A 27854-nucleotide genomic window follows, 5' to 3' on the forward strand; every position below is an offset into this window, starting at 1 on the left:
AGGTTACTAGAGAAGAAAGACATATTGTGAAGCCACTTTATGACAGATACAGACTTGTAAAACAAATGTTAACTAGAGCAAGCATTACTCCTATTCTTGTGAGTAAAACAAATGCTATTTCTGTTTATTTTCCCACTCCTGAACTGCTAGGCTGCATTTAGAAGAGCCAGTAACAGTGTTCCCTAAACCATCTTTCTTGTGGAAGATATAAGACCATGTTGTCATTGTACTTGAGGCATTTGATTTACTGCTGAGAACAGAGCAGTTCCAAGCTGTCTGTGACCTTGGTGGCTCCTGGGAAGTAAATGGTTCTCGGTGGAACTAAGCGAGCTGTGCTAACTCGCTGTGGCTGAGACATTCCCAAGTCTCTGTGCTAGGTATGGATGCACAGCACATACTGTACTTTTAGTCCTGCCCAGAATAGTAACACCAGTTGCAGTGCAGGTTCCTGTCAGCATAGGCATGAGTGACAGGATGGCCATCAGAACCATTTCATTCCTTCATGCTTCCCCAGAGTGAGACGTGTTACCATCTGTACGACATCTGTGCTTTTTCATTGTGTTTTCACTTCATTTCCTCCTGAACTGCAGTGCTCTCTCTTCTTTTCTTTCCTCTCTCTGTGGTCCTGTGAGAGATAAGGAAGAGAAGTTTTCATACTGTGCAAGGAAATTGTTGTAACCTTGTTTATGGTACCTGTAAAACAGCTGGGGAGTGACAGCCAGCTGGCTTTGTTGTGTGTGAGCTCTGAGCAAACCTTGAATCCTGACCCAGACTTGCAGAATACCTGTTTTGATGTTGGCTATTGACCCTTTTGGAAGGAAGGGAACTGCATAGCTGACCTGAGACAATCTCTTTGCATACAGACAGTTCTCTGAGTAGCTGGGCTTACTCAGCAGGAACTTAATCTGCTGTTTACTTTGTCACTGACAGTTCTTAGCTCTCCCCTTTAAGCCAAGTACTTTGAGATAAAGGGATTAGGTCAAGACCTTGTCTTTCTTGCACATACTTTTTTTTTTTTTTGGTGGCTACTTTTAAAGAAAAACATGATTTGCATCACAGTCATATTTAAGTTGAAGGGCTTTTATATCAGTATCCCTTTTTGAACTCCATAAACACAGGTTGCTCTTAAACACCAATGCATTTCTCAGTGACTGGTGAGTCAGAGTTTTTTGGTGGTGCCCTTGACTGGTTGAGTTTTATCCCACCTCTCACCTCAAAAATCTGACTCTTGAGCTGAGATGCATTTTACATTCTGGGTAGCCCTATGACTATATCATAGTTGTTCTTTTATTTTTTTTTGGCTGTGAAATAAAGGGATGGGTGATAGCCCACCAAAAGAGACCTTGGTAACACAATTCCTAGTCTGTGCTGTAGGCAACAACTGTAAAATATTTTTCACAGGCCTTTTGAAACCTATAAGAGATATGGGGGGCTCTGTCATTTCCAAGGGTTGTTCAGTGGTAGTTCTAGGTAGGTGTATTCAGTGCCAGGTATTTCAAGAATGGATTTTTTTAGTTTATATGACAGTTGATTCCATGAGATCTCTCATGGTATTGTGGTTCCACAGCACTGAAGGCTGTATGCAAACATCCAGAGAAGCAGGAAACTCTTTACCTTTCATGAACTAAAGTCTTTTGACAGGTCATTGTCTGTGTGGCTTTTATGTTCCACCTTTCTCCTGTTCAGAGTCCATCTGTTGGAATTGCTCCTGCTGTCCAGGGGTAATGGATGAGCAGAGCACTGTGGCATGTGTGCACCAGGCAGCTCACAGTGACACCTGCACAGCACAGGGGCACCTGGCTCAGGCTGGACTTCAGAGGATTTTGTCTCTGAGGTGGCAAGAGATATCTCTGACATCACACTTCCAACTGCCAGGCTTCAGAGTGGTCTGGACCCAGTGTATGCCTGGCAGGAGATAAAAACCAGCTCTGGCCTTGAGTAACTGAGGTGTGATTTGGGAGGAACAAGAGTAAATATGAAATTCAGAGATGTCACTGGGCTTTATGAATCTTCTACAAAACATGGAGAGAGCGAGTGCTTTTTAAGTCCAAAGAAGAGTATTTTTACATAGATAATAAGCTTCAAGATTTACTTCTGTGTCAAGGATACCTTGGGCATCTGAGCTTTATGGGTTGTGTGGTTATTTTGTTTGTGCTTTGTAAGTATGTTTGCAGTCTTATTCATCTGAAAGAGGAAATACCTTTAGGTATTGGGTGACTTGAACAAAATTGTGACTTCAAACAGCTTTTGACGTCTAATTGCACGTAATGAAACAAACTTCCATTTTTGCAGGGGTCACCATCAACCAAGAGGCGGGGGCAGATGTTACAGCCCATTATTGAAGGTGAAACTGCCCATTTTTTTGAAGAAATTAAGGTATGTCCAGTGCTCTTTTAAAAAATACTTCCCAGCACTTGTAATAGGAAACTGAAGTACGTCATATTTATGTTGAACTTCTGCTTTGACCTTCAGGAAGAAGAGGAGGAAAGTGATGGTTTGTCTTCAGACCTGAATGATATCTTAAAAACTGCTGCCCAAACCCAGCCCGTTCTAAGCCCAGTTGAAAACTCTGAGTCTGATGTTGAAGATGGTCAAGAGAAGCTGACCCGGGACCTGAGGCTGTCCAGCACCCGAGCTGCTTCCATGTATGGAGGATTTAATTTTAGGAGCTGCAATTATTGTACTGACAGTCAATGGTACCAAATCTGTGATGCTGGGTGGAAGGGAGTGACATGTTCAGCGTTTCTCAGGAAATGTTTGGATTGGAAGAGTGTTCTTTGCTCTGACGTGTCTAAGATCCTTTTGTATTCAGTGAATTGTTTAGTATCTTCTAAACCTTCTTCAACCTTGAGCTGTGTAGACAGAAAATTTTACCCCTTTATTAACTGCTGGTTAATAGCAGTTTGATCTCAATATTTCACCATCAGACAGACAGCATGTTCCTTCTGAGCCAGACACATGAATTATTAGTGCAGCTAGCTCAACTGTTTTTGAGGAGTTTAAATTCTATTGTATGGCCAACAGTATTTTTCTTTCTCTTGCAATTTTTAGGCCTGAATTATTGGAGCAACTGTGGAAAGCCAGAGCTGAGAAAAAGAAGCTACGTAAGACATTACGAGAATTTGAAGAGGAGTTTTATCAGCAGAATGGAAGGTTTGTTTAGCACAAAACCAGATGCTGGGCAGCAGCCTCATGATGCAGCCAAGTATTTTTTTTTTTAACTTTCTCTATGGATGTTGCCAAATGGAATCTGATCTGTTTTGATCTCTGCTATGAATAATCTCCTGAAGGAGATAACTTCGTGTATTTTTAACAGTGGAGGAAGCCTGCTCCTGGATTTTGCTTCCTCTGTTGCAGTCATAAAGCATAGTAATTAAAATGGGAAAAGTGAGATTTTTCCATTAAAAAAAAATTAACATTTAAAAATACTTAAAAATACTTACATTTTTATATTAAAAACCCCCTCATGCTTTTTTTTTAACAAAGGGCAGGTAAATTTTTCTATTTTTCCCTTGTTCCAGTAGGTCAGTCCTGACAGTGGATATTTGCTTTACCAAAAAGGACTATATAATTTTTACTGTTCTTTTTATTGCTTAGTTAGTTTAGGCTTCTTATTTGAATATATGTTGTCATGAATTGGATTGAATTGCTGCCCATTGTATTTTGAGGTGTCTCACCTCATGAAGAAAACTAACAACACTCCTAAGAGGTCAGTCAAAGGGATCAATCAAACTACTTGACTTGCAGATGTTCTCACTTGTCTATCCTTTCTCCAGTATTTCTCCTAAACTACAAACTCCTGGACCATTGGTCACACAAATTCCAGTAATGTGGCTTCACTGTGCACTTACTGAATTTGGCACTTAACTCCTTTTGACTTCAATGGCAAATAATGAGGTTAATAAGATTATTAGATTAATTCATTATACTCCAGTCTTAAATAAGAATAATTCCGTGCTGTCAATTTGTGGGTCATTCTACATACAGTAAAAATGACTTAAATTTATTTGTATTTTTCTGTAATCTGTACAGAGGATCTGAAATCAAAGCCTTCATATCCTGTTAATAAAAACCCCAAAAGAGCTTTAGACAACAATTAGCACACAATGCTGCAGCACTTGTGCTGAATAAATGCTGCTGGGTTTACAATTCACTTTTTTAGGTGATGGCAGTGAACTAAAATATATCTTAGTGTCTATTATTGGTGAACAAGCTGCCAAAAGTGTTTTCATTCCATGACAAAAATGCTTTTGTGTCTGCCTTGCTGCAGGACGGAGGGTTTAGTTGAAATTCTGATGTGCTTCTTTTTCCAGGAACGTACAGAAAGAAGATCGGGTCCCAATGCTTGACGAGTACAGGGAGTACAAGAAAATCAAAGCCAAACTGAGGCTGTTGGAAGTCCTTATCAGCAAACAAGATTCTTCAAAATCCATTTAAATTCTATTCCTCCAACCTGTTGAGTAACATGGTGTTTCCATATACTACCCCTGTACTTGTTGGGTGCTTGTGTTCATGTGTCATGCACTGTTGAAAGAATCCAGTTTGTGCACTTTATTGTGGTGCCACTAGGACATGTCTGAAGGGTAAGCAGGTCCTGTCCAGAGAGCAAGTAAGGTTTCTGAGACTGCTCTATCCAACTTTAGCAAACACAGTTTCCATCAAAGTTTTGTATTCCAGATGCATCCATCTTGTTCCAAAACAACCATAGCCTTTTTTTTTTTTTTTTCACTTTAGCATTCAAGAACTTTGAGACTTTTGTTATTACCAACTTTTTGCATTATTGAAGAAATTCTTAATTACCATAATGCTACACTGAACTACTCCTCTTGCCTATTTTTTTATGATGGGGGGGGGGGGGGAAAAATCAGCAAATTAAAGGTACAGCTCTTATTCCTGGAACACTTAAACAGACTGAAATTCCTTTCAAAGGACTGCTGTGGAACAACTTTAGGTTTTGATATTCTAAATTGCACCTATTCACAGTAATAATTAACGTCTCTGGATTTTGCTCATTAGCGGTCACGTCTCCTCCTTGATAAAGATGACGGTGGACGAACCAGAAAGTGACCTTTGCTTAGTGGCTTTTAAAACTTGGAAAACTGAAAAGTTCAATCACATGCTGCCTACAGGACTTATGTTACTGGTGTTCATTTGATCTTTTCTTTTTTTTTTTTTCCCTGGTTGTTGTTTATCACCCAGTGGTGACGTAGTGTTTTGGCTGAATTGGATAACGCACCTCCGCTCTCGGAAGATTTGAGGAACACAAAGAACACTTTGCTGTATGGGAAGTCTGATGGCACTCAGACTGGTGTAGCTCCAGCAGAAAGGAGCTGGCTTAGGACAGTTAAAATCCCACTGTACCTGAAATAAGTATGGTGTCAAGGGCTAAAATCAGTGTAGTTAACACGCACCACAGGCTGAGCGTCGGTCGGGAGTGCAAAGATTACTGCTGTTTATCACGGTTTTGTTTTACAGTTGGAGAATAAAAATAAGTTATCTAACCCTTACGATGTAAGCAACACAGTTTATGGGCCTTGCATGATTTAGCTTCAGAGTTGAAACTAAATAATGTTCTGACTATCACATCTGCTGTGCTGAATGATGATTTAGCTACTGGCTTTACGCTCTGCAGCAGCCACACGCGGCCGTTTCCGAGCTGGCAAAATCAAAATGTTCATTTTCAGCTGGTGCTTTCTCTATTTTTTTGTTTGGTTTTTTTTTTTTTTTTCTTCAGTGTATCAGTTTGATTGTGGCCACGTTTTGCATGCACCTCCTCTCAACTGCATGTTTTTATGACTGGCTGGTATCAACATAGCTATGAATTCACTCCGCTTTATGAAAGACCAAAAACGAACTTTCTCACGACGTAAGAAATGGCTCGCATGTAACCTCAGAGACTTGCTGTTCTGTCATGAAGCATATGAAATAGGTTGCAAGTAGGATTTTTAGTGCTCAGATTTCATTTGTGTACTGTAAGATACTCCTTGGTTTGTTTTACTCTGCTTGTAGGCATGTAATTCTGGAATTCAGAAAAAAAAAAAGCACTAAAACTATTGAGCACTGGTGGTATGCCTTTATTTTTTTTTTTTTTTTTTTAACCTGCAAAGTGATCTGGGACCTTAGAGAATTATGAGGTTAAACTAGTCTTGAGACCATTTACCAATTTTATTCAGTTCCATTGTGCAATGTACACTTCAGTTCCTTTTCTATCAGTCTGCAGACACGGGTGTATCCAAACATTGAAACTAATGTGTACTGTATAGTGTTGTACATGAATGTTTGTGTTTTATATACCACATGCAAAATGTCAATATGCACTATTTAAATGTTTTAAATAATATATTCCTCCTTTATAATGCTTAAATCTATATGATTCCAATATTTTTATAAGTGAGTGAGTGATCAGACTGGTTCCAATTCAGAATTAACAGCTGCTTTGTGTTTGTTATGCAGTGTTTGGCTGTTTATTCAGTATAGTAGATAAGCATGGCAACAGTTAATGCTGAGTGTGTTTTGTGCCATCCTTGTTGAGCAATAAATAAATGGTAGAACTAGGCATTTTGTGATATAACAGTTTTACTTTGGTAAAAGCAAAACCTATATATCTATATGGATATATAGATATGAAATATATATAACTAAACCAGATATAATTGCATTGCTATGTCTGGTGCTCATTGTATAGACTTTTATAATAAAAGTACCTTAACCTTTATTGTCATATATCTTTGTTTCTCATCATGCTTTCTCCTCCACTGCCATCTGAACTGGCAGCTGGGCTCGTGGTGCCGTGTGGGCTTCAGTTCCTGCTGGGAATGATGCAGGAGAGACCGGGAGTCTCGCTCCTTCCTGCCCCAGCAGCTGCAGTTTGGGAGTCGATGGGGCTGAGAGCTGAATCAGCTGTTACTGGGCTAATTAATGCACCTTCAGCTGAGCATGTTTGATTGTGTCTCTATATCCATAATGATCTCCCAGCCTTGAAATCAGTATCACAGCAGTTACTGCTGTTTGTGGTCAGAAAACACTGGCTGCACACGCTGCTGAACACACCAGAGGATGCTTTTCATCTCAACCAGACTTTATTTCACAGCAGATTGTTGTGAGTTTGTATATGAGAAGTGTTCAAGGTCCTTCAAACTGACTCTTGTGTTGAATTCCGTGAGAATCCACCTTTCTTCAGCCTCAGGCCTGTCAGGGAATGAAGAACTGAAGGTGAAGATTCTGTGGATGTGTGGCCCTGCAGGTAAATGGGAATAAGGAAATAGCAGGAAGTTGAGGGAGCAAATGAGGGGGAGGAGGTGGAAGCAGCCTTGGGCATGTTCTTTGGGGTGGGACAGAATAACCTGCCCTCTGTTCACATGGCCTTTCTCTGAAATTGAGGGGAAAAAACAAACTCTAAGGACATTTGACTTAAAGGATGAACAAGGTTGCTACAGATCTGTTCTACAATCTCCCGTTTTTCCTTAATTCCGTTATTATTCAAAGAAGTTTTCTGTGATCAGCATGCTAATGAGAAAACAAAATTCCCTCAAATAGTGGTGTAGTGGGAACTGCTGCAAATCCATGTGCATTGAACTAGGAAGATTTTAATGAGGAAAATAGCCATGTTGAATACCACTAGTCAAAATGAGGGAGAAGCATGTTTTTGAGGGTGCAAAAAGCTCAGTGATACTGGGACAAATCTTTTTTTCTGAAGAACCAGTTCTGAGATGGTGCAAATCTAAAGTATTCCAAGCTTGTCCTCTTCAAACAGGTTTGCCTGATCTACTGTGTTACCACAGGGCTTGCAGGGGAAAGCCAGGCGGGCTGTTAGGAGGGTGGGAGAGGTTAAGGGGTGTCTGAAAGCTCTTTTGGGAAGTTCTGGGTGAGTAACTGTCTAAAGATTTTGAGGCTCCTGGTAGGAGAGGGGCTGCCAGGAGGAGGAAAGGTTGGACATGCTGGAGGTGCCACACACCTGCTTTCCGGGCTCTCAGGCTGTTGAGTAATCAGGATAAACACGTCATCAGTGACCTGTGTTTTCTGGGACAAGTGTCCTGGGGTACTGCATGGCAACCAGACCCCTTTGGAAGTGAAGGGAAGAGGGGTTTTATTTTAAACCAGTCCCTTGAGAAGAGAGTGGGTGGTTTGGCTCAGCTTGGCCAGGAGACCAAAGTACAAGACCAGTGAACCCTGACAGGGGTACCTGTGCTGCTGGGCTGGAGAAATCCTCCTGCATCCCCTGGAATGCCTGTCTGCTCCCTTCTCTGTGACTCTGCTCCTCCACACTGGCATTTGGCACAAGGAGACCAGACACTGTGTAGTAGTGTGATAGTGCTTTGCAGGACCTGGGCTTTAAAACAGAACTTCTTGTAGGACTTATCTAGGATTTAGGATGCCCTGGGGGCTGGGGACGGTGTGTCATGCACAAACCGAGCTGTGCAACAGCAGAACTCCCCCGGGGCAGGGACTGTGGGTGCAGAGGGTACTACATTACAGTGCTGAACCCCAGGTTTTCTCATAACACCTTGTCCCTCGGGCAACGGGTATAGATGGATTTAGGAATGAAAGGGATGTCCTGGGAATTCCGGCCGGCTCAAGGGTGAAGCGAAGCGCCCTCTGGTGCCTCCAGCTGGGACTGGCTTATCCAAGGAAAAGAGATTTGGGTTTTTTCCCGAAAGCATAACTTCATTCTTTTTTTCTCTGAAGGTAGCAGGTGCCTGGGACGGGAATTGTGGAGAAATAAGCGTTAACCTTGGCAGCTGATACACCACCGAAGGAAGCAGTCAGGGAAAGTGAGGGCTGATGGTCCCTGTGTGGGACTATGTGTGGATGGAGGGATCACTGGCTATGGAGAGGAGGGTTTGGAACATGCCCAGGATGCTGCCAGTGCTCGGGGTCTGCTCTCCTGGTCACACAGCTGTGTCTCACAGCAGCCCCAAAACAAGGCAGAGGAATAAATGTCATCCAGGCATTTGCAGGGCTGGGCAGTTCTGAGAGTAAAAGCAGCACCTGAAATGTTCAGAGAAAAGACACAGAACCAACAGTGTTTTATACCTTTATTAACAGTCCTGCTGTTCTTATCCAGAAATAGAAAAAAAACCAGGGAGGGAGGACTTTGCTTTTATTTAACCTGTGTGAACAATCTCTGTTACCAGCTGAGCTCACACATTTTGCTGTGCCCTCCTGCCTGAAGCATCCTTCACCTCCTGAATGCTTTTCAGCATTTCCCTGAGCTTTGCTTTAGTGATGTTTGTTCCCCAAGGGACCTGTGAGCCTGGAGAGCCCAGAAGACACAAACACAGCCACAAAGCCTTGAGGTGGCACTGCCCTCAAACTTGCATTTGCAAACTTCCTCTGCTCATCCATCAGCTGCCAAGGGTCTGAGTCCTGAGATGCTTCACAAGTACAAGGTCTTACAGTCTCTATCTCCCTCCCTGGGCAGCCACAAGATGTGCTGAAAGAGTGACAATATTTTAAATTCTTGTCCCACCTCACTCTTGACTAATTTTCCTTACAAGTCCCTCTACTAAATTCTTCCCTCCCTGAGGGCAGCTGTTGTCAGCCGGTATAAAAGCACTTAAAATATCTTAAAATCATTGACTTTGTGTAGATCTTCTGCCTCTCAGGTTGTCACTGGTGAGGGTTTCACCTATGGCTGCAGCTGCCTGGGAGTGGGAAGAACATCTGCAAGAACAGACTCCCACACACTTTCTGCTGGAATTTCTGCAGTGGAGATGTAACTCTGAGCTTTGACTGAGTTCTTTCCCTTCCTGTAGCTTTGATAACTCCAAAGGATTCTATTCAACACCAGAGAGGCTAAAAAAAAAAAAAAAAAGGGATAAAAAAACCCAGACAAAGCCAGCACAGCTGCCTGGGACACCAGGAGCACAATCTCTCCTGCAGGAAAAGAGATGGGCAGCTCTGTGGAGAAAAGTGTTCTCCATCTGATTAAAATGTGGATTTTTCCTTCTGGCCCTTGCAAAAGGTCAGGATACAGAAATACACATTTCTTTTCAGAGCCAAGAGGGATGGCAGGCATTGTTGTGCAGTGGTGTTTACAACCAGCCTGGGGACTTTTCCCTTTCTTCTTGTAGAAGTAATTTTGTAAAAAATATGTTGTAGAAGTACTTGCATAGACTTACCCCAGCTACAGAACTACCAGAGACTGCTGAAAAACTTTTTGTAAAGCAAAGGGAAGCTGCAGTAATCTTTCTTCTTGCTGCAGATGCAGCCTGTGACCCAATAGATTGCTGTGAAACTCGTTTGTTTTTCATACATCTGTTTCTGTTTAACAATTGGGCAAATGCCCAGCTCACAACTTTATACCATTGCTAAAACTCACTAGTCTCACCCTGCTGTTCAGTGTGTGATCTAGGCCTGAGTAAGCTCCCATTTGACTTTTGGGGCATAATTAGTGATTTTTCTTTGTTTATAAGTCTAGCTTTTATTATTTCTATGGTGTTAAAAATAGTATCCTGTGGAGAAATAGCTTTTGTAAGTAACAGCGGGGACAACTGTGACTCCTTTTGTATTCTTCAACTTCCAAAATACAGTCAGCAGTTTCTAAGAACATAGGAAAGAATAAAACCCACCTTTTCTTTAGCACTGTCTCCACTGGTTTGGCCCCAAGAGCACCTGGTTAGGAACAAAGGTAGACTCTAATTTTAGAGAAGTTTTCACTCTCTGTCCAGAGATCAGCAGATCTATTTACAGGTAAGAATGCCATTAAATTGGGTGTCCTTTCATGGAGCCATTCTGAATCAAGTTCAGACACATTCTACCTTCCTCTGCTGTTAAAAAATTTTCATAACTTCTGGCTACAAAATTGTGCCTGGCTACAACTATTACAGCCAGGCTGTCTGTACAGCTCACATCTGCCTAATACTGGGTCTAGGATAAGGCTGACTTTGAGGAGGATGCTTGGCCAGAGTGCTTTCCCAGCTGCTCCAATGGAAACAGCTGCCCACATACAAGTGTTTTGTTTTGTTTTTTTTTTTTTAAGATGAGCTTGGAATTTGTGTGACCCGTGTTTATGAGGAGGAGGTAATTTTAAACTCTTCTGGAATCTTATAAACAGGATTCTCCCTTTTAGCTTCACCTTTGCAACTCACCCATGAAAAGGTAAAAGTGAGCATTTATGGTGTGTCTGAGAAACACTGTGATTCCTGAGTACAAAGGAAGGGAACACAAGCCAATGCTTTTATCTGAGGAAAGATGATGTTGTCAGCATGTTCACAACATGTTGTTGTGTAAAGGACTTACCAGGATGCAAGGAAATAGGAGTCTGGATAGACCTGGGCATCAGCCAGCAGCTCTTCTTTAGCAGGGACACTTTTCCAGTGCAGATGCTGGAGGCAAGGATGGATCCTGAAGGAAAGCAGAAGCCAGTGAAATTCCAGTGCAGCTCCCTGCCCTCTCTTCAGGCTGTCATTTTACACAGAAAAGACTGGATTGACTTCAGAGGTTCTTGCTTAGATTTGAAGAACCTGAGCTTTTTAGATGTTTTGCCATAAGATGTACATACAAGACTTTATCGACCAAATCTTTTGTAACTGTGCTGTGATCATTCTGGGCTTGTGCTCTGTCTCATGCCACACACATTCCAGTGTTACTGTGTTATCTCTGCTGTGCAGCAGCACATCCCTGTCCTACAAGGATTAGGGCTACAACAAACAAGGTGGGTAATGAGTAGGAAGGACACAGAGCCAGGGCCAGCCCACAGCAAGGCCAGAGAAGAGTTTGGGTGCTGAACCAGGGTGGGAGGTCTGTGAGGAGCTGAGAGCACCCTCAGTGGCAGGATAAAAATAGGGGGCTGGTATCAGTGACCATCCCTTTAAATCACCTCAGCCCTTATTTTCCTAATATTGGTAATAATAAGGACTAATAATCCAGTCTTTGACCTTGCAAAAGGCTATGAAATCTATTCCAACAGCCAGCAGCAACCAGTGTACAGACCAGACACCAACTATTGCCAAAAAAATGGAAAGGATGGATCTGAGTCTTCTCCCTGCATTGACTGAATTTCTGCATTTTTGATGAATTACTGTCTTGCCAGCTGCTACCTGAGAAAAGTGGCTGCACGTGCCTGAGGTGACCAGCCTTCCCTGGTGTCTTTATGGAAACACCATGCCTTGTAAATTGGATTCTACACATGGTAAAGGTAAGAGGTCCCCTGATAATCCAGAAGAGGTTTATGGATATGAAATACAAATACATGTGTGTGATTAATGCAGCTCAGGTTCCTTTCCTGAGCCAGCTGTTCTGCCTGAGAAACAACAACTTCTCCCCACTCTCCTGCTTTGATTTAGGTGAGGTGAAGATGCATCTTCCACTGCTGTACCAGCCCATAGATCCCCCATTCCTTGGGGATAACGAGGTTGAGGTGTGTTTTCATCTATCAGAAATGGGAAAACAAAGCAGCTCAGCTCATGGAAGGAAGCTGAACTGAGGTAAACTTGAACTTTCATTTTATACAATCCTTGTTAGTTGTTGTGCTCTTCTGCATTCACAACTGACCACTTAAGCCAGACCTTGGAATAACACTTTTCTTTACATGAAGCACTCACAAGATATGCAGCCTTAAGATATTCCCATTTCTTTTATTTACTCAGTACACTCACAAAACCACAACTGCTTGTGAATCTGGATTTCACCCAGCATGGGCCAGACAGTTTATTACTTTAATACCTTATTCCACTGCCTTAAATGAAATATCTCTGGTTTACACAGTTCATTGTTACTGAGGCATGTTCACGTGTTCTTCTGTTGTGTTGTATCAGTGCTAAATGAAGTGTGTGAAGCAGGCCTTTGGCTCTGAGTCCAGAGTGTTTTAGCATGATTCCAATTTATAAACATGTGATTTAAATTCAGGCCTCCTATAATTGATTTCTCCAGAGATGTCAGAGGAGATAAGAACACTAACATGTGCTTCTGCTCAGCTGGGCTCGCTGTTTCCAGTTCTTCCTGTCTCTCTGCTGTAGATTTCCCATGCCAAATACTCATCTATGAAGTTGGCACAAAACCAAATCCATGGTTTATCTCAATGTGAACAAGAGAAAAGCTCATCTAATCGCACTCATGGTTGCTACTAACTGTAGGATTGTGGCATTAAGGGCTTGGTTATGTTTTCAAAACCATTTTTGTGCTCAAGTATTATTACTTGCTCAGATTCATTCCTTAGACTAAGTCAGACTTAATGATATGCACAGGAAGTCTTCCAAAAAAGTGTGGAAATACAGGTAGATGGAGCAAGTGTTGTTGCCTCTTTTCAGTTGGTGATTCTGGGCTGCTCCCAACAGCAAACACTCCTAGTAACTGTGGCTGTTGCTGTCTGGGAGGGTTCACATTGTGCTGTGATATCACCCCAGAGCTGGGACTTTGCTCAGGTCACTCATGTCTGTGCTCACCCTGCTGAACCTCACTGGAGGGAAGAGGCAAAGAGGGGCTGCTCACAGGCTGGAATTAGAGGATGACAACAGCTTCCAACCTTGCTCTGCCATCTCAGCTGTCACTCAGTTGTGCTGGGAAGGGCAGTCAGAGCCACCTCGACCCAAGTGACGCTTTTGGGCGGGTGACAAGTGGAGTAAGGAGTGAAGGTGCAGCTGACACACTCATGGCTGGTAAAGGGTTGAAGTCACCTCAGTTATTTATGACTTGTGTGTACAGAGAGAGGTCTGTCAGGAAAAGGATGTGAACCTTCCAACCTTCTGAAGGAGCCCATGGGCAAGCTGGGTACGGGTTTACACCTGATCAGCTCCAATCTGCAAAAGGGCATCAGGGGAGTTGTCTTGGAGTGTTTCATCACTTGGGCAGCCCAGAGGAGAAGTGTGGTGGTAGAACTGCAGGATTTTGCTGGCATTTTAATAGTCAGTTCGGATTTGGGGGTTTATTTCATGGTACAGCAGGGTAGGGCAAAGCTGAGGCCTCATTTTTTTCCCCTGTGGAAGATGCCCATGGGGTTTGCTGATGAGCACGGTGCACCTCTGTGAGGAGTTCAGGCTAGTTCAACCCTCTTACAGCAAGTACAGTTGAAAAATCTTCAGTTTTGGTTGACTGGAGTTTGGCAAAATCAGGTTTCATGGTGTTTAGTATTGTTTTGAACAAGGAGGCTGTGAATAGCAGCACCCAAACCACTTGGATGATTCAAATCAACAGCTTGTTGAGTCTCAACAGTGAGACAAGTCACAACCACTCCTTGATTAAAGGAGGGAAGACATGGTATCCTTAATGATTTATATTATACAGGACAGCTTTTGGGTCAAGTGTGCAAAGAGAAGAAATATTGCTGTTGCCTTACTGACATGTTTAGTGTTAAGGGGGTGTCAGTATTTAGTTTATACTAAACAGGTTACAGATGTCAGATGACAAATGACAGTGGGAGCAGACAGGGGAGGGGACCAGTGGAAGGCTTAGGAGAGTAAGAATCCATCTTTCCCAGGCTGCAGCTGATGCCAGACACCCAAAAGCTGCTTTTAACAGACCAAGGAAGAGTCACAGCTGATATTGGTTATTTAAAATTTTATTTGCCTCTAATTTATTCTCATAAAAACACTCTAGTCTATTTGGTTTTAGTATTCAGACAGTACAGACTTCTGATATTATCACAAGTGATATTAGAGAAGCAGTACAAACCAATCTACCTTAGCATGTAACCAAGCACAGGTGGAACTAAACCCACCCACACTTGCAAAAACTAATTAACCTGCTTTCTTAGGCTTTATAGTTCAAATGCAATACTCAGTTAATGGTTATAGTCACCAAACCATATAAATAAAATCTAACAGGGTAAAATGGGAACAGCTGAGTGTGCAAGAGTCAAAGTAAAAATATGTAGTTAGGTATTTTGCTAATTAGGGCAATCACCAATTAACTGCATCTATGTTGTAACTGTCTCTTATAGGTGTGAGTTTTCCTCTTCATTTCCAGTTAAAGTTCATCACTTTCATACAGTCCAGACTGCTCAGCCAAACGCTGAAACTCTCCTTCTGGTGAGAAAGCTTGTTTCACATCCAGTCCTCTTCCATTAAGTGCCAAATACTTGCTAAAAGTTGGTCGAACCCGTAACTGCTTTGGGGCTGGAAGTGGCTTATTTGCATGTGCTGGAATAGAATAAAAAAAGCCTCTTTCAGTGTCTTCCCAGACTGTAGCAAGACCCACAATAGAGCAACCCGATTGCTTTTAATTTGCAGCATAAACCAGCAAACCCCTGGGAAGAATTTAACACACAAGCCCATATCTCAGATAGCAGAGACTTAAATTCACCCTCCTTCCTGGTGCCAATTAAATTATAGTCTTTAAACAGGGCAAAAGACACAGCACAGTGTCCTGGTGCTAAACAAAGAGTTTTTCGCAGGATAGTTACTTTCTGTCCAGTTCAGTATCTTTGGAAAGCAATCCTCCCAGCGGTCTGAGCTTCTTGAGGTTAATCTTGAGGGCCTGTTCTGAATACAGGTGCACTTTTTTGTGGCACTGTGACCTGGTACTTACTTGCAACCTCTAGCCTGGCGTGGCACGTGGCCACTCCTGCCCCGTTGACAGCAGACACAGTGTACCAGCCAGCGTCCTTCTTGTTTGCATTGTGAATCAGGAGGCAAATCCTCCCGGTGTTGTCATGGAGCAAGCTGAAAAATGAAGGTGTTCATGTGTCAGTGCTTTGAGGGGGAAGGAGGGGAGATGTTGAAATCAGAGTCAGTTTACACGCTGAGGAAGCCCCAGAACAATTCTTGCAGGGCACTGCAAACTGTGCAGACACAAACGCTGCGTTTGCGTTACGAGCCACCAGTGATTCACATCGTGACACAACTCAGGTGTCGTGCAGCCCCACAGCCTCAGAGCACAAGGAAACACTCCATGTTTCACTCCCAAAGCTGTGCTTCTCCACAGGCCTTGCTGGAGGGGCATCTGGGCACTTCTGTGCCCTCAAAACAAGGCTCTCAGGGTTGTTCCTGTCCGGCACAGTGATCTGTGCCCCTGGTGCCATGCACACGAGGGGCAGGCGCAGCTTTCCAGCCTGCTGCTTTTAGAAACCAGCCCATTTTAAATTTGAATTAACAGCTACTGGTTATTGTTTTCTAACACACTCATCAGCGGGGTACCTTATTCGGTCTGTATTATATTGTACCATTTCGTTGTTTCTTTTCCAGTAAATCCGAGGGGTTGGGATGGCAGAGATCTGGCATTCCAGTCTGGCTGTGTCTCCTTCAAAAACCTTTTTGCTCTGTGGCTTGAAGATGAAAGTTGGAGGCATGTGATGTTCTTTTGCTAAATTAAAGAGGAAAGATAAGGAGGAGTTACTGGAAGCGTGGAATGCTCATATCACACTCGGGCTTTAAGGTTTCAGAATGCTAAATTCAGGAGGACACGTGTTCCTTACTGCACCTCTCACAGCCTGCAGGCAATTCCCAGGAGCATAAGGGTGTAGTAAACACAATCCACTTTAGAAGGAGAGTCAATTAATATATGTCATCAACCCTCGGAGATTAATGACATTAATTAAATTAAATTCTGGACATCCCACTATATCTAAATATCCTGCTATAAGTGCTTTGAAGAAATGTGGCATCTCAGATATATTTATTAAAATGGCCTTAGAAAAGATAAGGTGTTTGTTATTGTTTGAGCCTGAATGTCTGGAGGGTTCCCTCTGCTTCTTAATTGTTTAATGTCCCAAATGCAGAGAGGAAAGCATTAGATCACTGAGACTTTCCATGTGTTGCCAGGTAATTATCAGTGCTCTCAGTCTTACCAATTACTTCCACTTTCACTGTGAAAGATGCTTCTCCTGCACGGTTCACAGCCACACATTCGTACGCCCCTGCATCAGATGATTTGACTGCTTCAAAAATGAACGAGTGGAATCCCTTTTCTGACACTATCATTTTATGGAACTGATCCTGGTGAACCATCCTTCCATTCTGGTACCACATCACATCTGGAGTGGGCAGCCCACTCACCTGTGAGGGAGAGGAGAGCAGTGAAGAGTTGAACAGCTTTAAGATAATAAAACCTTGTCTGTTCCAGCAAGGGCTCAGTTGCTTCAGGGAGGACTCATTAAAGGCAGGCTGGTCCTAGACAGACTTCACTGGATGTGTGTCCAGGATGTGTCCACTGAAGTAGTGGAATCCCAGTGCAAAGCACAAGGTTCCCTGCCAAAATGCCTATTTTTCAGCAGAGCATTAATATTCATTCTTCCCAGCGAGGTCTGTTCTGGTCCACATTTACCACTATTTAGCTTTCACCATGTTCTTAGGCAGCTAATTCCATTTGCATTTTCCAAGGGAAAATGCTGAAACATTTGACCATCTCCTATTTCTTGGTTTTACATCAACCAGGGAGACCCTGCACCACCTGCCATTAGTGCTCTGGGCTCAGAGACCTCTCTCCACGCCCCACACCCCAAGAGGGAATGGAATGGGAAGGGAGAAGTTGGTGTTACTTTGAAGTCGAGCCTGCAGAACCGCCCCTCCTCAATAACCACGTCCTCAGGCACTTGTGTGAAACGGGGCTGGAAAAACTTCTCCTGGATTGAGTCATGTCCACGTTCATCTCCTCTTGAGGATGGTCTGCTCCTAAAAAGGGGACAGAAACAGGTAATTGTGTAAAAGTTACCGTAGCACAAATGACACTGAAGCTCTGATTGCAGCTGGAGTCCCTCAACATATTTAGGAATCCAACACGACACATTTAGGAATCCAAAACTACAGTTCTGGTTGGTTTTTCAGCTGCAAGGTGTGGCTTTTGAGCAACCACTTCTCTTGCTCGAGTTGTTCAATTCAACACAGAGGCATAACCTTCATCTTTGGCCTAATACCCAAAAGAATTGACAAGAATCATGGAGGCTGTGTTCTGTCATGCTGTGTTTCAACATTTGCATTCTCAGCCCTTGCTTTGAGTAGAAGTTAATCTTGTAGAACATAAAGAGTATTTTCCCAAGGTGCATGGAGTTTTTAAACCTCCAGTGCTATGCTTAGAATTCACTGGATTAAGATCAGAGGCATCATCAACCATCCACAAACAGCAGCATTTTAGTTGAAAGGAATTGAGAAAGTTTGGTAATTACTACTTTAGAAAAAGGGCTAAGTAGTGAAGTTAAACTAACACTGCCTAGAAACATCTGAAATAAAGTCTTGAAGAATAGCATAAAGTTCATGCTTTACCTTACATGTGTTGTAGGAACCTGCAGCCTGACGTTTTCTGCATTCTGGTGCTTGGAAAGAGAAAGAGGAGAGGTGAGTTCACTTACAGAGATTTATCTATAAACTGAACAAGAAGCCATTTTAAGTTTTTACGCTGACTGCTGCTTAAAAGCAAACTGACTGTACTTCAGAAGTCACTGGGACAAGAGGTGGAGGAAGTGATATCAGGACCTGACCCACTCTGTGTTCACTGTAGGCTTTGCCACGACAGTGGCAAGTGCCATGAATAGAAGGGCAGAACTTCTCATCACTGCACAGGTGAGAGGGGCAGTCTGGTTTGGCACACGAGGCCCTGGGCCAGCCAATAACCCTTGTTAGAGAGGAGCAGTACTACTGGCAGTGTCTAAAATGAGAGCTAAGTACAGAGTGTCCTTCCCCATAGCAGGAATAGAAGTGGAGTTGCTGGCAGGAGCGTTGTATTGTGCCCACTTAAATATGGTACCAACAGCCATGGACACTTGCTGAGCTGGAAAATACTTCTCTTTCTAGATCACAGCACCAACTAAGCTCGCTGACAACTCCACAATCACATGACTAAATCTGCCAAAGTACCCAGGATTGATTCCTGTTAGGAGCCTGGATGTTTGGAAAATGCAGCAGAGTTTGCTGCCAGCGACTCGTTTTAGCGATGGAGTCAGAGAGAGCAAACACTGCATGGAAATTTCTGGAGTGTTTGCATTGAGCCATTCCAATGCTTGGTTCTGTGCTCTGCAGCCCAGTCCTGAGGAACATTTAAGCCTGGGTTTAAAGTTCAAGCACAAAGCAGCCTTCAGTTCAGGGGAAGTGTTACATGGACGAGGGTTTTGCTGGACTGAGGTCAGTGTTGAGTCCAAAGGCAGTTGCCTGGATCTGCTCACTTACTCTGTACAGTCACTACTTGTCTTGTGAAATGATGCTGTAGTGATGAAGTTGCTGATGATTCTAATGATCTCTTACATGGACTGACTGTGTAGTTAAATTCCTGAGGAATCAGCAGGCTGAATGACTCAATTTAAAAATAAGACTGAACAATGGGAATAAGATATCCCAAACATGAGCCAATCTCTGCTTCCAATATTCTTTTTTAAAGCAGCATTTCACCCGTGCCGAAAAGCTGTCAGTCATCCTATTTTGACTGAATGCTTCCTTGTTCTCTGCAAAGTAGAAGGTTTCCCTTGCTGTCTGACATTCATAATTTTCCTTTCTTGCCTGCTGTTGCCTGGTGATTGTTGGGGAGAAATAGCTCAAATTGTGTATTCCTCCCTTGCTGTGATCTTAAGTGTCTCTTTCATGGAGGAGTTTTGCTAACTGCGCTTTGGCAGGTGTTTGCCTGCTCCTGGCTCTTTGCTGCAGCAGCAGGAGGGATGTTTTCTTTGGCTGCACAGGTACCCAGTGCCATACCATGGACATTTCCACTAACTTTGAGCACAGAAATGCCAAAGAGAGCTTCTAACCGGCCTGAATAACCAGCAAAGTCTCCAACTGAAACTCTTTGGAAAATGCCATTAGTAATAGATTCTTATCTATCAGCATGTGGGCTGCTAAAATAACTGCTTTGCTTTCTCTCAATGACTGCAGACCCCCAGAAGGGCTAAAGCCCATCTGATCCCACCCCAAGGCCCTGACCTCTTGTAGCCAATGCCACTTATCTGACATTGTCAGTGACAGGTGTAATGTTGCTGTCCTGGCCAAGCCTGCACTGGGTACCTGGATCCCTCCCCGTGCTGCTCCCTGCCTGTCACAGCCAGGGTGTCCTAGGCTGTGCAGCAGCTGTTGTAATTCCTCCCTGGAGAGGTCATTCTTACAGATCAGGCCCAGCAAGGGAATGGTGCTTAAATTCTCCCCCCTCTGCTACCACCCCCCAGAGCCCCAAATCTGTCCTGTACAGAGCTCTGCCAGGGAGAGCCGCCCCCTCCCCGCAGTGGTACCAAACAACCCCCATCTCTGCCCCATTCAGGTAGGAGCAGGTCACAGCACAATCACCAGGAAATCCTCGTTCTAGAGACAGGTCCCCATTTACCTGTGCATTCTGCATGTTGTCCTCACTCTGTGTTTCCAGCACAGAGGCAGCATTCACTGGTCCGAGCAGCCTGCGAGCCATTCTCTCTTCATAAGTCAATCTCTAAAGCAGAGTGGAGAGGAATTCTAGTCAGAAGTCCATTTACTATTTCAGATCAGCTTGTAAGGGCACATTAATGTGCCACGAATTCAGGGTGCTGTCAATGAAAGCAGCAGCTGAACAGAAGCCCCACGTCTGGCCCGGAGGGTTTGTGGTCTGTGATGCCCACTGAAGTCAGCTCAATATATACAGCACTGAAATGCAGAAAAGATTAAACTGCCTGTTCATCAAAGCCTCTCTAATGCCATCTGTGGCCTTCCACTCCTCCTCTTTCTCTGCTGGGATTATTTATGGGTAACTGATGGCATCATCCTCAGAAGCCAGACTAAGTCCCAGGGTACCTCTCTGTTAGCACTGGGAAAACTTCCCAAGTCATTCAGCTGTGGAGCTACAGGCATGATGGATGCTGGCATCCCCTGCTCCCAAAAAAGCAAGAGCCACACCAGAAGCAGACACAGCCGGAGGGGAGCAGCACTACCCCTGAAAGCACGAGGGAACTTTATGCCAGTGCAGCATCCACTGGTTGAAATGGTGTGTGCTGAGTGCAGGGGAGGCAAGGACACATCTCAGGCACGAAACAGAAAGTTCCTGCAAAGTAGATGCAGTACACAGTGATAAAAATGAGCAGAGTTAAATTCGAGCTCTGTCAGCTGGGTTACTTTAGAAGAGTTTGTTACTCCCCTGAGCACCAGAACACCTGACACTTCGCTGCCCACAAAGTTTAACTTGAGTTTGGATTTTGTGACGTGCGGACGAGCTCGGGCTGAATTTCTGCTGTGAACAAGACACGTGTGTGTGTGTGTGTCTCTGCTGGGTAAGTAAAGGATGGGGAGGCTTGTGGGACTTTTCTTTAGAAGAGAGCACGAGACCTTTAGCCAAACCTGTGAGGGCTTAATAACCCTGAGTCCTTACGTCTGTATCGAGTGTGGCTGAGATTGGCCAGTGGGGTCAGACGCTGCTGGAGGACAAGGGGAGGAGGACACAGAGTGGTGATTGCATAAGCCTTATTTTTAGCCTGGCTTCCTATGGGAAGAAAAGCTGACTTGCTACAACAAGCCTTCTCCCAGCAGATAGGACATTCCTGTTAGGGACACATTAAGTCAGATTTGACCTATTTGTTTTCCCCTTCAGTATTTAAAATTACACACAAATGTGTTCTCACTGATGATAATGAAAAAACTCCTTTCTGCTGCAGGGGAAAGAAGATGGAACCTATAAACACTGGGCTTTGACCAGTCTGCCTCCAGCTGCAGGAAGGTTCCCACATTACAGACCTGCCCACTCTAGCTTGCTGCAATGGGCTTCCCTACTGGTAAGCAAATTTTTCTCCCAGATTCATTTTCCTTGGTAAAGAGGATTGCATTTTGCCCCTCTGCAGAATAAATAATTAAGTACTGAGACTGAAGCCTTCTTATAAGAGACAGACTTTATGATAAAAGCTCATGTAATTTCTTTCAGTTGTTGCTGTTCATATAAAAAGAAATCAAAGAAGTTTACCATATGTGGTGGTAGTCTCTAGAATGAGCTTTCAAATATTCCAGTATTTCACCAAGTTCTAATGATTTTGAGTGGTTTGTTAATCCCAGTGTTGAAAGCCAGGGTGTAATCATATCTGCAGAACTGAGGGATTCCCCTTGGGTTTCTAGTTGTGTATGGATATGATGTTCAGCAGGATCCCCAACAGAGAGTTCAAATTTGTGCCACAGCTCTAAACATGCACCTTTCTGTTGAGTCTGGACTTAATATGATTGCAGGATAAGAGGGAAAGGCAATAGCAGCTCAAAGCCACATTGCTGTATCAAATGGCTTTCAGAAGTCAACACATCCCTTACTGAAGTCAGGGGAGATGCAGACATTCAGCTGCCACAGTAAATGCCCACAGACACACTCACAGCAACCATCTCTCTTGCCACACATTCAGGCTTCCATCATGCACTGGCCATGTGCTGCTCCCCTGCTGGGAAGGGCCTTCTCGGTCCTGAGCTGAGCCTGGCCCAGCAGAGCAGCTATTTGCATTCTAATACCAAAAATAACTGTGAAAAGGTGCTGGGAATGAAGAGGTTAGATGTAAGTCTTTCTAAACCATACCTTTTTATCCACCCCTGACCCATGATTAGAAATGAAGTTGCTGTTGGAAGAGATTTTTTTTTAACATTTCTAATGGAAATCACACTGAAAGAATATTCTGTTTGCAAATGGCTCAAAGAGCTCTCGTGGGATCTGCTGAGGTTCTGAGTAGAGGTGTTTGGGCAGTGTTGCTCCTGCATTTCCTTTTGCTTTTAGCTCAGTTTGGAGGCTCCAGCCTCTGGGGTACTAGAACTCATCTCTGCTTGCACTACTGAGAGTCCCATCAAATGTCTCTTTAACCAGCAGGTTTCCCTTACCTGGTTGCCATTCTGGAGAAGGTTGTCTTTGCATCGGAGTTTCTTTTCCAAGTCCTGAATGAGGGCCTCTTTTGTTCCTCGAATTTCTTGGTCTGATGTCTTCTGCATAGAGTTGATGCTGGCTTGTTTGTTATACATTGGCTGAGAGTAACTGTTCGTGCAGGAAGAGAAAACAAAGTTACTCCCGTGGGCCTGCTGGGCTGTTTGCTGCAGCTTCACTGAATGCACACAAAAATGTGAACCTGCCTCTTAAAAACTGTGGTTCAAATGAACCCATAAGGCATCTGGGAGATGAATGGGCCAGGCTGGGTATCAAAAACTTAAGGGGAAGCATCATGGCATAGCCAAGTCATTGAGTGTCCTCCCACAACACTCATTGTTCAGCATCCCTGTGTCGTGCAGTGGCCCCTCCCGTATCCTGGTCCTGTAATCCATAGCCAACAGGCAGGATCAACTCCTGGAGTTTGATAGTACATTTGATTCTGAAAGATTCTGGGAAAAGAGGAGCATCCATCAGAAGGGGCTGCAAAGGTCTGCTGGAGGTCACAGCACTCTGTGCTGACAGGATCTATAACCCTGTTTGTGATGGGCAGCCCTCGTGTGCTGCACTTGGGTTCAGAAATTGTTTCTACTGAAAATCCTCTTCCCCCTGTCACTTGAGAATTCTGCTCATTAGAGCAGGGTAGAAGGGTTATAATTCTGAAATACTCCCAGCACGGCTCAGACGTAATAACTTGCTTAAGCTATAACTTAAAAACTTTAATAATTTGCCCAACAGATGAATATGTCTCATGTCCCTGTTTGCCCATTAGTAGCGTGATTGGGAAAATAATTCCTCAACTCTCCAGGTGTTGCATTTAAGAGCAGCTTATCTGAAAAGCATAGTGAGGCACCCACACCCTTTGCTATGGAAACAAACAACCCCACACTATGCACACAAACTCTAGCAGTCACTCCACATGTGTTTCTAATGCCCCACACTCTTGCAGGAGTTTAGCAAACACTCCTGAGAGCCCCAGCTCACCCGGACTGTCTTACCTTCCCTCTTCCCACAGTGCTGTGATTCAGAAAACCCCCAGAAACATTCAGGTTACCTGAATGCAAACTGACACTTAAACCTTGATTTATATCCAGGCCAGCAGGACCCCTGCCCCTATCACCTTTCTAATATTTCCAGTTGAGTGTTTGTGCATATTCTGCCCTGACTTTCCCCAGGACCTCCAGCTAATATTGGCAGGAATACAAGTTGGTGAGAAGGCAAGGCCCAGCTCCCTTTGAGATCTCACTGACCTTGGGAGAAATTTGGATTGCAGCCCAAAGGCAAAATGATATAATACATATTCAGGAAAGAATTTAGTCTTTGGTCTAAAGGGGTAATATTTTCAAGTGGCTGCCTTTCTGTTTGCACGTATGATTAATGGAAAGGGTATTGTAGGTGAGTGTAGAGTCTCACCGTGATGGGGAACCTGAAAACACTGCTGAGAGTTACTAGACAATTCTCCAAGTTGTTTATATGAGGGAAGTACTACTGTCTTCCCCCACCTCCCCATTCATAAGCCATGCTTGTTGAGGAAATTAATTTGAGATGGGTGTCAATCCTCTGCTCTGAATAACCCTAATTAAGAGATTTCTTTCAAATCAAACTAAACTACTCAAACTGACTCCAGAAAACCCACACAGCAGCCTGTGACATGACCACTGCGCAGTTTAATTCCTGATGGACACCCATCCCTCCCACACAGTCCCCAGGGGCAAAGCTCTCAGCCTCCTAACCCGACTCCTGCAGAGTCCTGCCTTGAACACGGCAAGTCAGTGGGAGCTGTGCCGTTGGCTTTGGCCCCAGCTGGTGTTTCGTGGGGTGGTTGGATTTGGGATGGTCAGTGCACGGGAGAGGCCAGGCCGGAGGGAAGCAGGGGGAGGTTAGAAGGCTGTGTATACTTACTGAGGTTCCATGGGAGAAGGAGTTTGGCTGTTATAGTCGGGCTGCGAGGGGAGCACTGAGCACAGGAATGCTGCGGGGGATTGGTTAGGCATGGGTATAAGCCTCTGCCCAGATGATGAGCTAGCAGGAGACTGTGCAGATGCAGGAGTGATGGGATATGTGGATTCCTTGGGGGCACTACAGGAAGGCGAGGAGAGCGTGATTGAAGAGCTCAGCGATGACGAGGAGGAGAATTTCTGCCCGCTCGGGTTGCGAGGCTGAATGAGGATGGAGGATTGTTTGATCTCTCTGCTCGACTCCGCGGAGGCTGCGGGTCCCGGAGGCTGCTGCTGCCCTTGACACACATTCTTAGACTGGATAAAGTGTTTTGGACGTTCGTAGTTAAACATGGTTGGTTGGCACATGGAGGAAACGGATGGGAGGTTGGGGACACTCATAGGAGAGGTTTCGCGGCTGTCCTGGGTTTTTGTTGGTGATAACTGGCTTTGGATGGGTGGCTGGTAAAAACTAGGTGGTAGGCCACAAAAGTTTTCTTGGCTGGGCTCTTGGATAGAATGGAACCCTTGCCTTGCAGAATAGAGGCTTTCCTGGTGTGGATTTTCCCTTAAGGAAGACAATACAGATAAAATAAATTGTACATCACAAGCTGAATCACAAAAATGCCGTGTCGTGAGCAGTCATTAGCAATCCAAAGAATAGGAGGTTCAGGCAACTGACAATTAAAGCTTGAGCTTAGAATAAAGATATTTAGGATTTATTAGAACTATTCCTGAACTGTCTGAACATTTTGGATTACAATAACAAGCCATGCAGCCTGTCTGACTCAGGCACAGTGTTCACTGTGGCTCTTATATGCCAGAGCCCAGTAAACTCTGAATAAATAGCACTTGTTTTATCAAGACCCCTTGCCACCTGCATAAGTCTGCAGATAGCTGTGGATACTACTGCTAAGCAAGGTAATTTACCACATATCATTTCAGCTAAAGATCCCTGGATCCTTCTACTTCATGCCCTGTCAAAATACTAAATGTACTATTCCTCAGAGAATTGGCTATTTGTGCTGAGAAATTCCTTATACCATAGGGAAGCATGAAACAGGTTCCCCTTGCTTTTAATCCTAAAACTAAACCTTTGAAACCAAGTGTCCTGATTTCTTCTTTAATGGGTTTTGAATTCAGAGCTTTTCATATCCAACTGAGATTTGGGATTGGAAATGCCAAGGACTCTGCTTTTCCATTTGAAGTGATTTCCCAAGACTTGCTGTTCAGCCTACTACTGTCATTCTGACAATTAGCTGCAGGATAAGGGGTGCATTTATTTTGCAGGTGCTTGATATCTAAACCTGGGCTTTCCGTCAACTAAACACCCAGGAAAGTTTCATTAGACTGAGCTGAGCAAGCTTGTTAAAATGAACAAACAATTTCAGCTCCAGGATAAAAAAAATAATCCCCCAAAATAAACATAAAGCTACTAATAAAAAAAAAAAAGAGAATATAAATCCACCCACTTACATGTGCTGGAAAAAATTGTAATCTTGCCCCACCGAGATCAGCTGTTTTGCTGCTATATATACCCAGTATATTGTATTCCTCTCCTTGGAGAGCCCAAAGAAGGGTTCCAGGAGGTCATAAATCCCCATGGGGGGACATGACTGAAGACATCACTTTTATTTCAAAAATTCAAGGCTTTCATTTCCTAAAGGTGATCATCAATATTAGTTGTACATTAACTGTATGTAAACAGAGGCTTTATAGTAAAAATTCCCTAACTTTCCCCTTGTCATGCTCTTGGAATTTGAAGCTGGCTCAAGTTTTTGGAGCATGTCCACACTATGTTCTCATTCACCGATGCAGAAAACTTGTTGAGTCTTATCCCATATTTTATATGACTACCTGTGTACAGATTTTTACTCTCCTTTTACCCACAGGCTGCTCACAGAAACCAGCGTTTACTTTGTTTTCTAGAGCGCAGCAAGCTCCGACGCACAAGCGTCACTTCTCACAGCGAGGGGTAAGTTACCGTTTTCCTCAAATCATTCCACCTCGATTCGGGAGGAAAAAAAAAAAAAAAATCCGAAGAGACTTTTGACCTTACGAGATGACAGCAGTAAGTAACAACAGGGACAGCTTGCTAAAAAAAAAAAAAAAAGGCAGACAAAAAACCCCCCAAAAAACAAAGGGTTTTTTTTCCTCTGTTTCCACTGTTCCTCTGTTACCTTTGACACCACCTCACCTTAAAGGCACCTTTCCACCTCAGCATTCCCGGCGCGCTGCGGTCCCTGATGCCACCTCCCTAAACCAGCCTCGAAGCAAAAAGTGACGTGGAAAAAAACCCCCAAAAAACAAAAGCAAAAACCCAAACAAGCACCTTACCTACAGCCTAGAAGTTGTCACCTGGGCTCTAAGCGGTATTTGGGGCAGGGCCGGTCATTCCCCGGGCCGGGCTGTCATCGCCGCCCTCTGCGCGGGGTTACGGGGAGGCTTTAATGTGCTGCCAGCGGTGACACCGCGGGACCCGCGTGTCCCCGGCCCCCGCCGCTGTCACAATAAGAGTCTCCGCTGCCCGGACACTCGTCCCAGGGCCGGAGCCGGGGATTTTGGGCAGGTGCCCGCGGGCAGCGAATCCCCCGCCGGGGGCAGCGGTGGAACCGCCCGGCGCTCGCAGGGGCTGGTCCGGGCGCTGCTGGAAGGGGCGGCCGGACCCCGCTCCTGCCCCCGGTCTGGCCCCGCTCCCGGACCCCGCTGCGGGTCTGGGGTCTCCCCCGGAAGCTCTGGGGGTGGCGGGGGGCAGGAGCCGCCGGCCCCGGCTCTCCCCGTCCCGTCCCGCCCCGAGGGGACGCGGCCGCCGCTCCCGGGAGCGCCTCTCGCTCCGCAGGAGAAGGGAGAGAACTCAAGGCGACAGCTTTTGAACAGAAAAGCAGCTTTTCTGCCCGTAGCACCGCCAGGGAGCAGCGAGGAAGCACTGCTGCAGTATGCCTGAATGTCCCTAAATCCCACTCCGTTATCCCAATGAAATCGTTGCCCAGAGAAGCTGTGGCTGCCCCATCCCTGGAAATGTTCAAGGCGAGGTTGAACGGGGCCCTGAGCAAGCTGGTCTAGTGCAAAGTGTCCCTGCCCATGGCAGGGGATTTGGAACTGGGTGATCTCTAAGGTGCCTTCCAAACAAAACCACTCTCTGAGTCTAAATTCCTTGTTTAATTCATTTACTAATTGCCTGTGTAGTGATAACACCCTGGTTCTGCTTTCAAGGCTGTGCGC

The 27854-nt window shown here is 44.4% G+C and overlaps 2 protein-coding genes and 1 long non-coding RNA gene across 13 annotated transcripts in view; 2 read left to right on the forward strand and 1 right to left on the reverse strand.

Annotated features, from left to right (window-relative positions):
- The window catches only part of FAM13B (family with sequence similarity 13 member B), a 46008-nt gene extending 39293 nt beyond the window's left edge, over nucleotides 1-6715 (forward strand). For 6 of the 8 annotated variants that reach the window (XM_032702634.1, XM_032702630.1, XM_032702636.1 and 3 more), the window contains 5 exons: nucleotides 3-98; nucleotides 2293-2376; nucleotides 2473-2645; nucleotides 3052-3153; nucleotides 4314-6715. In XM_032702634.1, the coding sequence (XP_032558525.1) occupies nucleotides 3-98; nucleotides 2293-2376; nucleotides 2473-2645; nucleotides 3052-3153; nucleotides 4314-4437 (579 nt within the window). In that variant the 3' untranslated portion in view covers nucleotides 4438-6715. The remainder of the gene's footprint in view (nucleotides 1-2; nucleotides 99-2292; nucleotides 2377-2472; nucleotides 2646-3051; nucleotides 3154-4313) is intronic. The other 2 variants (XM_032702635.1, XM_032702637.1) reach the window with 1 other exon arrangement.
- A 7859-nt stretch (nucleotides 6716-14574) lies between these two features.
- On the reverse strand, nucleotides 14575-27119 carry MYOT (myotilin). 2 transcript variants are annotated; one of them, XM_032702953.1, is made up of 10 exons: nucleotides 26970-27119; nucleotides 24598-25200; nucleotides 22656-22806; nucleotides 20173-20274; nucleotides 18135-18184; nucleotides 17414-17546; nucleotides 16724-16931; nucleotides 16074-16239; nucleotides 15466-15599; nucleotides 14575-15077 (listed from the first exon to the last, which is right to left on the reverse strand). In XM_032702953.1, the coding sequence occupies exons 2-10, from the start codon at nucleotides 25032-25034 to the stop codon at nucleotides 14905-14907; spliced, it is 1554 nt and encodes a 517-aa protein (XP_032558844.1). In that variant the 5' UTR covers nucleotides 25035-25200; nucleotides 26970-27119; the 3' UTR covers nucleotides 14575-14904. The 2 variants fall into 2 exon arrangements, with proteins under 2 accessions (XP_032558844.1, XP_032558845.1); XM_032702954.1 differs by lacking the exon at nucleotides 24598-25200 and having other exon boundaries at nucleotides 14603-15077; nucleotides 26970-27027.
- Nucleotides 26394-27854, forward strand: part of LOC116794350 — a 33200-nt gene continuing 31739 nt past the window's right edge. For all 3 annotated transcript variants that reach the window (XR_004359762.1, XR_004359761.1, XR_004359763.1), the window contains exon 1: nucleotides 26394-26607. This is a non-coding gene — a long non-coding RNA (uncharacterized LOC116794350). The remainder of the gene's footprint in view (nucleotides 26608-27854) is intronic.

Source organism: Chiroxiphia lanceolata, chromosome 15 (genome assembly GCF_009829145.1).
Source record: "Chiroxiphia lanceolata isolate bChiLan1 chromosome 15, bChiLan1.pri, whole genome shotgun sequence".
NCBI classification, from domain to species: Eukaryota; Metazoa; Chordata; class Aves; order Passeriformes; family Pipridae; genus Chiroxiphia; species Chiroxiphia lanceolata.